Source organism: Alosa alosa, chromosome 6, assembly GCF_017589495.1.
Source record: "Alosa alosa isolate M-15738 ecotype Scorff River chromosome 6, AALO_Geno_1.1, whole genome shotgun sequence".
Taxonomy (NCBI): Eukaryota; Metazoa; Chordata; class Actinopteri; order Clupeiformes; family Clupeidae; genus Alosa; species Alosa alosa.
In genome coordinates, this window is record NC_063194.1 from 7805098 (window position 1) to 7819076 (window position 13979).

A 13979-nucleotide genomic window follows, 5' to 3' on the forward strand; every position below is an offset into this window, starting at 1 on the left:
CACACTAACTCTGTGAAACTCTGCAGGCACCCAAGTTTGGAATGTTGACAGCACCTTTGGACATGCCACTGACACATGTGGATGAGGATCTGAAGCATGAGGCTCTTAATATTTTCGTCATGGTAAGATTTCTGTGAAATACACAATATGTGTAATGTCACTGTTACAACTCTTCATTGACATTTATAATAATTTGCATTTTTAATAAATCTAATGAAATGAAAATAACCTTTTCAGCTCTCTTACCTCTCTCTGTAAAGGTTTTAAGGTTCATGGGTGACCCCCATTTAAACGGTGCTCAGGAGAACCTGTTTGGGAACTACATCATTCAGAAGGGGCTCACATATCCCAGTCTGAGGGATGAAACCTTGTGTCAAATTGCCAACCAGGTGTGGAGGAACAGCAATCCCGACAACGCAGAGAGAGGCTGGCTGCTGCTGCTAGCCTGCCTGAGCGTTTTTTCCCCCTCTGCGAAAATGGAGAAGTATCTCCTCAAGTGAGTCACGGGCATGGAGGTGTTATATACAGGTGCATCTCAAAAAATGTCATTATGGAAAAGTTAATTTTTTTCCCATAATTTATTTCAAAAAGTAAAACTTTCATATAATTTAAGTATATTACACAGAAAATGAAATATTTCAAAACAGTTTTTGGTTTTAATCTTATCTTATCTTTATTTTAATATTGATGATTATGGTTTACAGCTCTTGGAAGTCCAGAATCTCAATATATTAGAATAAAGATTTATAATACAGAAATGTCCACCTGAGATAAGCTCTAAACATTAAGTCAAAACACGAGCAATGGTTTCCTGAGCCTTTAGTCTCTCAGTTAGGGCAGGACAATGGACTTTTCCACGATATTCTAATTTATTGAGATGCGCCTTTATCATAGAGCTGGAGAGAGGGAGGAAGTACCACCCCCATTCATATCTATTATATAACAAAAATGTCCCAAATTCACTGCAACCATCTTTTTCTAAATGGTGTTTCACGCGGGGCTCATTTCCGGCACCATCTAGAGTTAGCCAATTAGGTGCCTCCTTACAGATGGAGACAACATAGAGTAATGGTATGTTGTTGATCCACACAGATGACGTAATTAGTTGCCACCAGAAATGTGGCACCTAGTTGGCTTGTTTGTGAAAATGGGGCCAGAAGTGAGCACATGTCGGATGCGATTTTTGAAGATGATGGTAGCCTAGTGGGATGTTAACTGTCTGAAGCTAACTGACCCACAGCCCAGGGTTCAGCTCTGAATTGCTTTATTCACATAACTGGTTCTGATTCATTATCTTTGTGCAAATCAGGCCTAGCTTTCTTTTTTTGAAGATCAGGGTGTCTTCTGAATAATAATAATAAAAAAAACTCTTCCAAATCACTTAAGTCACCAGGCTGTTTTATGATTAATTTTGCACCAAAGCTCTGTCAACTACAACACTGACATCTGAAACTGCCTGTGCATTTAATCCTTTTTAAAACTCATTCCATTTTTAAGTATCTGAAATGTACCACAGCCTTTGAAGTCACTTAACCAAGGAATGTGATTTATTTAGGACATGACTGAATCAGCACATTAACATTGAGTCATCTGAAGTGAATATAACTAGGTTACTAGGTCATGCTTTCTTCTGTCTCCATCTCAGGTTCGTCTCAGACTATGCTATGGAGGGCTTTAATGCTATTTGCCAACATAGGCTCATACAAGCCATGCAGAAGTCTCTCTATGGTCCAGAAACTGCCAGGACCTATCCTCTATGCTTACTAGAGTGGACAGCCAATAGGAAAAAAGCCAACATGGTGTTGCAAGTGCACTGCTTTGATGGTGAGCTTCATCAACATTGTATGTCCAAGAATGCTTAAAAAGTAGCCTGACGTAATCATACTCAATTTTAGTGAGAATTTGAGTCTGATACTGCTCCATTGTCACAAGAGACTGCTCCAAGGGACGGGATTATGGGGCGTGTTTCAATCGATACAGGGGGGGAAATGCCTCTGCACTCAAATGGATAGACCTTTCCAATCAAAGCAACAAAATAGCTTACTGTAAATCCTGTAGGAAGAACACCCAAACCATCCTTCTTCTCCACAAATTCCTTAACGTTGTTTTCTTTTTGTTTCGTTTTTTTTTTATTATTGCGCTGTCAATATCTTGTACAACAGATGCAATATAGTGAAATCTAAATGTCATCAAATGGCTTCTAGCGACAGGTTTTTGTTGCAAACAAAATCAACAGAAGTGCGTTCAGGTAACGTGATAGATGAGGCACCATTGCTTATCTGTCCATCATCGTACAAAGCCCACCCAAAATCAAAAACAATTTGATTGGTGCAGTCGGTTCGAACCACTCTGGTTCAGGCATTGCTTCTCAATGGAACAATGGTGCATTCATGGCACTTGGGAATGACAAGGACCGCTCCCGTGATTACTTTGTTTTTCCCACAGCGAGTGTTCATGTGCTTTGCCGTTGGAATGTGTGACAAACACGGATGCCACAACAAAAGTTAAAACATACGCTCACTAATCCTAAATAAGCAACTGTATTTGCTTAAAATATAGTGTAAGACGCTTGTGAAAGAAAGATATGCAGCTTTCAAGTGACAAAAACGACAAATTCCCAAGTTCCCAAGTCAAGTTATTCCCACATTAAAACGGTTGGACATGAAAGGCCACATGGACTACAAACGAACTACAATGTGACGACAAAAGTGATGACGAGCCCCTAACTGGGCAACTCTGTTATCAAAATCTAGCCCCAGTTTCCGACCTCTGATTCACACATTATGTGACGTGAATGATGTGGAATGATGAAGTTTTCACTGGGAAAAAGGGTTTTTCGATGCCCATGAACGCTAGGCAAGTCCAGATTGAATTTCCCAGCCTTACATGTTGTGGGCGGGGATCAATTCGGGCTGGCTTGCAGGCTACTTAAAAATAATTGAATTAAAAGAATATTGTAGATTTTTTTCTCTTTACAAGCCTCTCTTTTGCCAGTGATTTAATTTATTTTCATGGGAACACTTAGTTATCAATCTTACATTTTGGAAATTGAAGAAATAAAGGGTAAAAGTAAAACTTTAGATGGTAAACCAGGAACCCGTAATAAATGTAACACAGTTTCAGTTTGAGTTTGCCTGTCACAAACATACACACACACACACACACACACAATTTGGTATGGTTTGCTGTAAGTTTATAAAAAAGCTCTGTCTTAACATGTCATATTTTTCGCAATTAGGAAGAAGGTGCTCCTCTGTTTCAACCTTCTCTGCCTGACAGTGACCATATATTCTTTGTTCTCTTGGCAGCCAGGTTTTTCTGTGTCTGCCTGTTTCTATTGCTAGGTTGTGGTCACTAAGCCTGTACTTGGTCAGGATATGCCTCTGCTTCGTATCTCTGACAGAGCTGAGATACTCTGCCAATTCATATTCTCTTTTTAGGATCAGATAGGAATTCATTCTACTTTGGTTGGTAGTTTGGTTTGTCCAATGCTCTTCTTTTAGAAGAAAAAAGAAGAATTCTCTCTCTCACACACACACTTGATGAGCCACTGCTCTGAGTTACTCTTTGAGGTCTTTGGCTACATCTCGAACTGAAGGGCCTTGAGACATTAATGTAGATTAGTGAGATTACTGAGACACATGATATGCACTCAATGCACTCAATTGTTTTCTTTCCACCACTTACTGTCTTCCTCACCATGCCTGCGGACATTTTGCCTCCCAGGGACATCCTTCCTGTGTCCTGTTCATTCCTGGACCAGTGGGGAGGACCTGGCAGGGGACGTCCTTCAGCACAGGTTGCATCTTCACTTTAATCTATCCAGAACACACAATTTACAAGGTTCTCTCTGATAGTAATTCACGTTATCAATCACGGTATCTGTTATTAGTGTATTGGATGGGGTGGTTTGGAAGTGTAGTGCCAAAGGTATTGGACTAGTAAGCCATAGCCAGACAGTTGTGGGTTCCAAGTTCCAAGTTCCACCAGTTGTGTCCTTGAGCCAGACACTTAACCCTAGGATGCCCCAGGAGGACTTGGCCCTGCAATTGGGCCTGTGTACAGTAGTGTTAATTTTGTCACCTATTTTTAATTTAGTCTTAGTCTTAGTCTTGTGACGAAATGACCTTTTTAGTCTTTGTCATATTTAGTCATTCAAATATCATTTTTGTTAGTCAAGTTTTAGTTGACTAAAAGTCTCATCATTTTAGTCTAGTTTTAGTCAAAAGAAAACTAAAGGTAGCTTAGTCTTAGTCTGTTTTAGTCAACACATTTTAGTCTTTTTTTTATAACAAATTATTTCTGATTACCATTTCAGTCAAATAGTGTTTCACACATCTCAATTTTCCAACAATATTGTGTGTCCACAGGGCTACTCGTCTGTTATAATTACTCATTCTGATTTTTTGTCAGTCAGTATGTTTACATGCACAGGTAAGTCGAGCTACAGTTATAGCTCGGCTGGGATTTGACCATAGACAGTAAAAGATTTGACTGGACCACTGTCATATTAAGTAGACCAGTGTTTCTCAAAGTGTGGTCCGGGGATCACTGGTGGTCCATAAGGTATCCCAAGTAGTCCATGAGCAGGCGTGGTAAAATATAATATAGATGAGTTGTTTGCAATATTGAACCAACTTGTATGTAAAAACAGTTCTGCAACTAAGATATGCCAGTTTAAATCATACAGTATGAATCCACACAATAAGCAAAGTACAAAGACAATGCAAGATGGTTCAGTAGGCCTATTGTGTAGACTAATTATAGGCTACTGTTGAAGTAGGTCTAATCTTTTTCTTTTTTTAGATAGGGTTAGTTAAGTGGTCCTGAAACTGAAAAGGTTTGAGAAACACTGTCATAGGCCAAAGTATTAATGTTTTACTCCGCCTGCTAGATGGCGATATATAAAACACAACACATTCCCCAAACAGACTCTCCATCTTAGCCATAGCTAACTTGCTAGCTTAACTTTCCATATTAGCTTACTTGCTAGCAAACTTTGCATCATCAGTCTAACTAGTTAAATAGTTGACATTACATGATAAACATTTTCGTATGGACATTCTGGGGGATGTTAATTTGTATGAGAGAAGCTTCAACTTCTGGGTATGTAGCATTGTGGCATAAAGCTTAGGTAGTTAGCTTGCTAACTCTGGCAGAAATCTCCAGTGTTCTTGTTCCATGTAGTTTCGTGTTGCAGCCACAGGGTTGCAGCAACAGCACGTAGACTAGCCTACAGGAAAGCTGCTTATGAACTCATTCGGAATATTTTGAAAACTTAACAGCTAGATATTCTGTCTTCTCATTTTGTAGACGAAAATGAAGAGAGATTTTATCTTAGTTTTTATTTCATGCAAAACATTTTAGTCTCGTCTTTTTTCGTCAACAATAATGCATCTTAAGATAGTCTTAGTCAGTGTTTCAGGACATTACTGCCGTCTCGTCATCGTCTCGTCTTAGTCATGAAAAAAAAGGTTGTTGACGAACATATTTCCTCTCGTCTCGTCTGACGAAATTAACACTAGTGTACAGTATGTTGCTTTCAATCACAGCTTCAGCTAAATAAGTCAATCATGAGCCCCAATTTAAATTAAATGCAAAGAGCAAAGTCAGTCAGCAAACAAAGTCTCTTGTGACATTTTCCTGTCTTCTCTGACAGACTAGTTTAATAAATGCCAGTGTCGCAGAATTGCCAATATTACACAGTGGAAATTGGCTGGCTATGCATATCATCATGGTCTAATTATTCATCATGATCTAATTACTCATCATGTTCTAATTATTACCCCCCTCATCATGGTCTAATTATTACCCCCTTCTTGTTGCCAGGGGTATGATGGAGGGCTGGAGGGGCAGTTCCGTCTTCATGAAGGAGCACGGCCAGTGGGCTGAGCTTGCCGGCCACGACTACGTGATGGACCTGATCGCCGACTTGGAGTTGATCCGGGACTTCCCCAAGCAGAAGTCCTACTTCGTCATCTCTGCCGACAGCCCTAACAGGACGAGGGCCAACGCCAGCCTGTCAGTAGAGCCGCTGTGCCGAGCCCGTCCATATCTCACCTTCTGTGTGTCTGTCTAACTCCTCATGGCCCTGTTGAAGTGTCCTTGAGCAAGACACTTAAACCCCAAAAGTGCTCCCGATGTGCAGGTTGGCGCCCTGCATGGCAGCCTCCACCATCGGTGTGTGAGTGTGTGTATGTGAGGCATGACATTGTTAAGCGCTCGGAGGAGTGGAAAAGCTCTATTTAAATGCAGTCCACTTACCATTTACACAGATTTACAAATGAATTGCACTTGTGTCAGTGTTTATTTTGAACAGATTTAACAGACTTTGGTGCAATAGACACATAAGTGAAATGCTGCAGTGTCCTACAGTAAGCACATTTTGGCCTGCTCTAGAGCCTTGTCTGTTAATCGTTGCAGTGCCCTGTTTGGAAGTGGGTTCGACTCAGATGATGAAAGTCCTCTTGCCATGACTCGCCATGCAATGCCCAGCATCCCAGACTCAGATGGATACTACAGTCATGGTCAGTGTGTCCAACATAGCTGCTCACTGGGGAATGGAAAATTTCATAAAAATCAGCTGCCATATTTGTTAGCCAGTTTATAAGGCTAGTTTACAAATAAGCACACACAAACATGTGTAAATGTATACATATGCACATAATATTCATAGAATAGCTTTCCTTTCATAGAACACTTTTTGAATACCTGTTTTTATAGTCGAGTCGGACACGTTTAGTGAGCCTCCCACCCAGAGAGGTATGGACAGGTATCTGGACAGCCTGTTTGATCCGGTGCTTTCCGATGGAAGTGGGGTAAGCCGGCTCACCTCTCACTCTCCTCAGTTGTCAGTTTGCCCTCTGGCCTTTCTTATTACAGTATCTGAAAAGCCTGTTCAACTGAGCACAGTACGCAGGTCTGCGTTTGATAGCTGTATATGCATTTTAACTACCACAGTCTTTATGTGTTTGTTATGTATTTGTCTGTGTTTGGGTCACACAACATCCATATTATTCTGAGTAACTGCATGTTAATGCAGTGAACCCTGTCTCAGGGAGTTAATGATCCTTAGCATGCTAGTCACCCACCACTGAGTAAGGTCCTAAGGATAAGAGCTATGGGTTATATCGGAAAGCTTGAAATTGTAACATAAACAGTTAGAAATAGATTTGATTTAGTTATGAGGAGCTAGTTGAAGAGATCAGTTTAAGAGTCACTTTACACCAGAATAAACACTTATGTTTGTTTGAGTGTCTGAATGTATCAGGTATTCTTGAGCAGTTCCACATCCCAGTCAATGGGGGGTGATTAGGTTACCAGATTACCGTATTTCTTGTTGAATCAAGCACCTCTTAATCCTTTACCCTCGTTGCTAAGGAGCAACCATCTCTACACAGTGTTTTAGTGATACTTTCTAATTGTTTTAATACGTGGAGGAAAAGTATGCTTTCCTCCTGAAATTATATAATCACCTCAAGACCACACCACCATAAGAATTTCTTGTTAAAAGTTAACAAATATTGAGAACTTAAAAAAAAAAAAAAAAAAAAAAAAAAAAAAATTTTTTGGGGGTTTTAATACCGTAAGTCAGCAAACCCAGAGCATCTTCAGTTGACAAAACAAATCTGTCCGTTTAGAAAGTTAACCCCCAAGCTCTTAGTGCTCATTCAGCTGTGGCCAGCTTAAACTAGACCTGCGCCTCTTTAGAGGGTATAAGGTACTCCCCAGGGAAGATAGAGTTCCCCTGGGGCAGTGCCCTGAGTGGTCCTGGCTGGACTGAAGCTCACTCTCTATTCTCTAGGACCTGGAGAGGGCCGCCAGCATGTCTAGCCGTATGATGGGAACAGGGGGACTCGGGACAGGGGAGGGCGAGGAGGACAAGTCCCCATCGGGCAGGCCCTATCCTCCAGGACTGCAACCCGGAGGTGAGTGTGTGTGTGTATGCGTGTGTGTGTGTGTCTGTGTGTCTGTGTGTGTGTCTGTGTCTGCGTACTGCTGCTACAATTTGCCTCCCCCGCTCCAGTCCTCTAGAGGCTCTCCGCTTACACGCACATGAATTATGCAGAAAATGCTTAGTATCAATGGGAGTGTTAAAACAGAATCAATTTGAGTTGAGTATGGATTATTTTCACACAAAATGGCTACCTTTCTGAATTTATAACTTTGCTAACATTATGCAACTTTTTTGAAGGTTCAGCATTACATCAGCATACACCTGCTACCAAATTTAGGGCAGATTTTGCTCTGAATTATACAATGAAAATAGCCTATTGTAATTTCATCTGTTATATTTAATTTCATCGTTAAAAACTAGTAAGTACGTAACATACTAATACATATGTTAGAGGTACTTAAAGCTATATAAAAGGTACAGTAATTTCCTTTGTATTAGCCACATTGTGTATAGGACAGTGTTTTATGCAATGAAAAAAAACAAAACCATATTAATACCATATTAACTGACCCATGTATTAACCTCATAGCTGAAGAAATTTTGCAAAATCAATGTATAAACCTCGGCTAATAGTAGGGTAATTACGTTATATCAAATAACGCATATAAGTATATCAAATAAAGGTACTAACCTCATACATAATGCAGCTTTTTCATTTTATTATTATAAGGACAACTAAATGTGTTTAATAATCAGAGGAAGCTATCTCTACCCTAAGCCTTTTTAATGCATCAAATTTCAGGTATCATTTCTGCTGACTCAGTTTCTCGACATGCATGTAGAAATCCATGCAATTATTTGCCGTTTATTCTTCGATACTTTGATATTTTGAGTTCTTTCTTAATTTAAAATACTTCACGTGTTTAAAGAACCCACCCCACCCCCACTAAATTATTTCACATGATTCCAACTGCAAGACCCTGTCTGTACTCACCAGTTCTACATCTCAGCGGAAGAACAAAGCCAGTGAGCTGTAATATGCCTGCTCTCCCTGTGTGGCATAGTGTACAGCAGTGAAATGTTATCCAGCCTCATTGTGCTGCACTTGCTTTTCTCAGCGGTACCCGTTCTCCCCATCATGGGCGGAATGATGCCACCAATCCCCATGCCAGCCATGCACTCTATGCCCGCCTCTGATACTCCCTCTGTGCCAGCTGCCCCCTCTATGCCAGCTATGCCCGCTATGCCAGCTTTAAACGCTATGCCAGCTCTGCCTAATGTGCCAGCGATACCTAATGTGCCAGGTATGGATGAGGTGCCAGGCAAGTAATTGAAATTTTGCTTGGGGATGATCCACTATCAATGGTTCTTACATGGTTGCCCTCAAATAGAAACCTGTAATTTTCTCCTTGTGATGTCCATTGCAATGTGTTTCCACCTTTTTTTCCTCCAAGGAGTTGACCAGTCAGTCGTGACACAGCAACAGCAAGCTATTATCAACCAACAAGCAATCATATTAGTAAGTCACCCACCTCCAAATTGCACAATTCATGAATAGCTTTAAAAGTGAAGACATTTTAGAACTAACATACTGTTTAACTGTTAGATTATATGTTTAATCCTAAAATAGTAACCTGTTTAAATATATAAATTGTGTCCTTAAGGCATGTACAATACTCATACCTAGTATACTTATATATAGCCCACCTCCCCAGTCCAAGGTGCTGCAAGTTTAGGGGTTTGAGAGTATCACAAGAGGATAAGAGATGATCCGCACACCAGATAGCTCCAAAGAAGAGCCACACGGCTCGAAACGTCACAAAATAAAATAAAAAAGATTATGGGTGGGAGCTCTCTTATGTGTGGATCAACTCTTGTCCTCTTGTGATACTCTCATACTGGATCCTGCACACATCCAACTTTGGCCTGGAATGTGCATGGATTTACACTTCTAGTTTAGGAGTTGGAGCCTGGATAGATGCTGGGCTGAGCCTCACAGTCGACAACACAGTGCAGCTTACACTTACCGTAACCTTACCTGTGTCTGTGCTGCAGGCCCAGCAGATGACCATGCAGGCCATGGCCCTGCACCAGCATATGTACAGCTCACTGGGGGGCTCAACATCGGCCCCCACTGTGACCCCACAGCACATGCCTGCAAACCTGAACTATACACCTCCCACCAGGACGCCCAACCCGGTGAGTCCGTCAGTATGTTTATGTTTATTTATGGGACAGTGCACATTAACATACCCAGAAGCCATGTAAGTGTGCCAGATTTATCCATACAAGTTAGTGTTTATCTGTAGTCCTTGACAGGTTGATTTGTTTTATTCTCTATTTTATGTTCAAAGTATGTTCTTTGGTATGTTGTCATTTTCTTCTTATTGCTTTATTACATGTACAGTACTTTACTTTTTTAGCCATTATTTGTGCTTTTGGCTTTTATTTATGTGAAGCACATTGAATTGCCTCTGTATGTACCTCTGTCTATGTAATAAACTTGCCTGCATTACCCTCAGTTAATCTGTACCTGAGTGGATATGTTGGGCCTGCTGGTTTTCCACTTGATATACAGTATTTGGTCATGCCTTTTTTATGTACCATTGCATGAGCCATATACTATTACTATATACTGTTTAATATACGTATATAGTAATAAAGTTACTAAACGGTGTAATCTATGCAATGTGGGATTTAAAAAAAGCAGTAGACAATAAAAATAAAAGGATACCGTTTTCAGATGAAGACCTGGATGAAAGGCAGCCTTTTTGTATTGCCATGCATGGAAATGATCACCTAATTTCATTCCGCTTAGCATGTTTTGTTTTTTTGTTTTTTTTTTTGGGGGTTTGGGGGTTTCCAACTGTCTCATAAAGACTGCTTGGAGAAAGCTATCCTCTCTGCCATGGCCCTCACCAAGTTCTCAGAAGTGTAGCTGCTGGAATGTTCTTATTAAATACATAGCTGCTTTTATTTATCCTTGCAGACTAAGCCGGAACGAGGAGAGGTTCTCTATAAGCCAACTCCTCCTGTGCTGCTTGCTAACAGGGAGAGATCTGCACAACGAAATGCAAGTAAGTCGGCCCTGTGATGTCTTGTGCTTGAGTTATTGTTTTCGTCTACCACTTCAGGCTCCGGCTGAGTCGGACACAAGAGACCTGTAGTGATTGCCCTGTCATGATCCTCAATTTGTGCGCTGGGAAGCAAACAGCTTGTGCTCCTTTGATGTGGGGATGAAGTGAGTTGGCTCACTCAATAACATTTTGTCTTAAAACATGATATTTGTTAGAATGCCCTCTTTTAAAACTAGGAGGATACCAGGCCTCATCTGAGTCACAAAAAACACAAAAGAAAGCCTATTTAATCAGGTCATGAACTTTAATTTGTGTGGGTGGGAAAAAGAATGTTGTTGTTATCCGCTGATATAAACATGTATGTGTACGTTTTAAAGTACTTACTTTTCTATTCAAGTTTCATATATGTGACATACCAATTTATTCCAGACAGGTAGATGTATTATTATATAACTTCATCGGCCCAAATGATGTGGGTTCTATGTAATTTGCAGCTGCCTGGTATATAGGAACGTCACCTATTACCAACCGTCCCATATTTCTGACCTCTTATGTTTATGTGTCACTTAATATTCATTTCTATACAAACCAAGACGGCGGATTCCTAAAGAAACGCAAGCACCCACACCATAAGTGTATCTAAATTAGCAATGTACCAGGCAGTAAAAGCCCCGGTAAGAACCAAACTAGATTTGGTTCAAATCTACACACCTGTGGCTACTGAAAAATGTAAGGTTGATTTATCAAATGTTATTTTGAAGTATTAAAAAACATTGTTGTTTTAGAATTTTTAAACGAAAAGGTTGGTAATTTGTGCTTTTACGATATCTTTCTTAAGTGTGAACAAGCTTCATTTATTATTTTGTGTTTTATAATCTTTTGAATAAACGCATTTGGTTTTGTATGCCTGACATGAGTGCATACTTTGAGCCTGTACCATCTCTAAAGACCTTGAACTTTTATTTTGACCACTATGGTATGCACCTAATGTTGAGGCCTGTGTGCGCATGCTCACTTCGGTGAAATGTAATACACTGTCTTTAGTGCAGCAAACCAAAACATGGAAAGGCCCATTCATATAATGTACAGTGTGTTTATGCTATGTATATTATATAATGTTATATATATGCTTTAAAGGTAAATGCTTGTGATGGACACAAATAAAAAGTCCAGTCATGGTTTTTGCTCCTCTTTAAGGCCCAACAAAGCCTGCGCCCCGGGATGACGTGGTTCGGGCCTCAATCTCCAACTCTGAGCACTTGGAGCCCAGCCACAACATCAAGGACATCATCAAACAGTACCAGCCCACTAGTGTCCCCAAACCTGTGGAAATGCACAGGTGAGTTAAGTCTAAGATGTCCCCCGATATGGGCTTCAACTCTTCAGATGATATATAGTAAATACAGCTCTGGAAAACATTAAGAGACCACTGCACATTTTTCTGATGTCATCCTACAGTTGCTGAGTGACATTTGAATGAGTTGACAGTCATATTAAAAATTAAGTGACCATTAGGCCCCAGCCGTGGCGCAACTAGCTGGGGCACTTGCCCCATACGCCAGCGACCCGGGTTCGATTCCCGCCCCGTGGTCCTTTCCGGATCCCACCCAGACTCTCCCTCCCATTCGTTTTCTGTCATTCTCCACTATCCTGTCAATTAAAGGCATAAAAAGCCCAACAAATATATTAAAAAAATGAATAAAACAATTAAGAGACCACTGCAACTGTATGCCATCAGAAAAATGTGCAGTGGTCTCTTAATGTTTTCCAGAGCTGTATATAAAGACAATATGCAATATAAACAATATACAGACAATGTACTTATACAAATTATATGCAACCTGTAAAACTTACAATTTTGGCTAACAGTAATGTGCATCGTGTATAAGAGTGGACTATGATGTGTGAATATTTGTAGATGTGAAATAAGATGTGCAGCTTGTAGAACTGCAGGTCATTTGTAGAAACTGGTAGGCTCCATTGTCCACTTTCCCCCTGCAGAAAGGAGGCGAAAGTGTTTATGAGGAAGCCAGACCCTCATGATGAAGCCATGCTGATCCTGAAAGACCAGATGACCTCTCCCCCACAGGTTGACCACTCCATCAGAAATGATGAATTGTGCCCAATACATTGATCAATTAAATCAATCAAAAGTTCCCTATCTAAAACATTTCTGGCTTTCTTCCACACTGTGACCGCACCACACCAACTCTGTAAACAGAGAAAGAAGACTTATGCCCCTTCGCCTTCGTCTGCTGCATCAGCCCGTGAGTCTAGATATGACGAAGGCCGAACACTAAAGTCGGTGAAAAGGTCCCACCCTCCAGTGCCCGCTGTTAGCCACAGGCACCCGCCCCCAGCCCCAGGTTTGTCCAATAGAATCTGACCTCAGGTTGTCAGTGACAGGCCTGTCTGTGACTCTTTGTGTGCTGAGGTGGTTGTGATTGGCTGGTGTGTGTTGTTATGCCACAGTGTCCAGAGAGCTGCCGGTGGAGACGGAGACCATCAAGACCCAGCTGCACAAACGGAGCAGTGAAGAACACTACACCTACACCAATGTGCCCTGGAAGATTTACCTCAGGAAAGAGGTGAGACTGGGCCCACACACACGCACACACACACACACACACAAACACACACACACACCCACACACACACACACACTACTGTATGTGATGGGATCTGGGAAATCCCATCACATGGTGAAAACTAAATTGCTTGATTGCTGCTCCGTTTCAACCCCTCTCATGTGAAGAGTCACCAACTTAAGATTCTGATACCATCCTAGCAACATCCTGGATACCGTCCCCTAGCAACATCCTGGATACTATCCTAACCACACCCTGGATGTGGCTAGGATGATATCAGAATTATTTGACCAAAAGAAAAGACAAAAAAACATAGCCATCCTCTTTCTCACATCATGACTCCAGGTTCTATGAATCTTAAGTTCATAGTTTTGTTTTCTTTGTATTGTCTTGTGCCTGTGGCTGACAGAATTTTCA

The 13979-nt window shown here is 40.9% G+C and overlaps 1 protein-coding gene across 1 annotated transcript in view; it reads left to right on the forward strand.

Annotated features, from left to right (window-relative positions):
* Positions 1-13979, forward strand: part of myo15aa (myosin XVAa) — a 61836-nt gene that overhangs the window by 36317 nt on the left and 11540 nt on the right. Inside the window, exons 27-42 of the mRNA XM_048244929.1 lie at positions 27-122; positions 261-496; positions 1646-1824; positions 3727-3799; positions 5830-6021; positions 6424-6527; positions 6724-6818; positions 7805-7928; positions 9016-9201; positions 9352-9416; positions 9953-10096; positions 10887-10974; positions 12172-12313; positions 12976-13063; positions 13196-13340; positions 13447-13562. Coding sequence (XP_048100886.1) covers positions 27-122; positions 261-496; positions 1646-1824; positions 3727-3799; positions 5830-6021; positions 6424-6527; positions 6724-6818; positions 7805-7928; positions 9016-9201; positions 9352-9416; positions 9953-10096; positions 10887-10974; positions 12172-12313; positions 12976-13063; positions 13196-13340; positions 13447-13562 — 2073 coding nt within the window. The remainder of the gene's footprint in view (positions 1-26; positions 123-260; positions 497-1645; positions 1825-3726; positions 3800-5829; positions 6022-6423; positions 6528-6723; positions 6819-7804; positions 7929-9015; positions 9202-9351; positions 9417-9952; positions 10097-10886; positions 10975-12171; positions 12314-12975; positions 13064-13195; positions 13341-13446; positions 13563-13979) is intronic.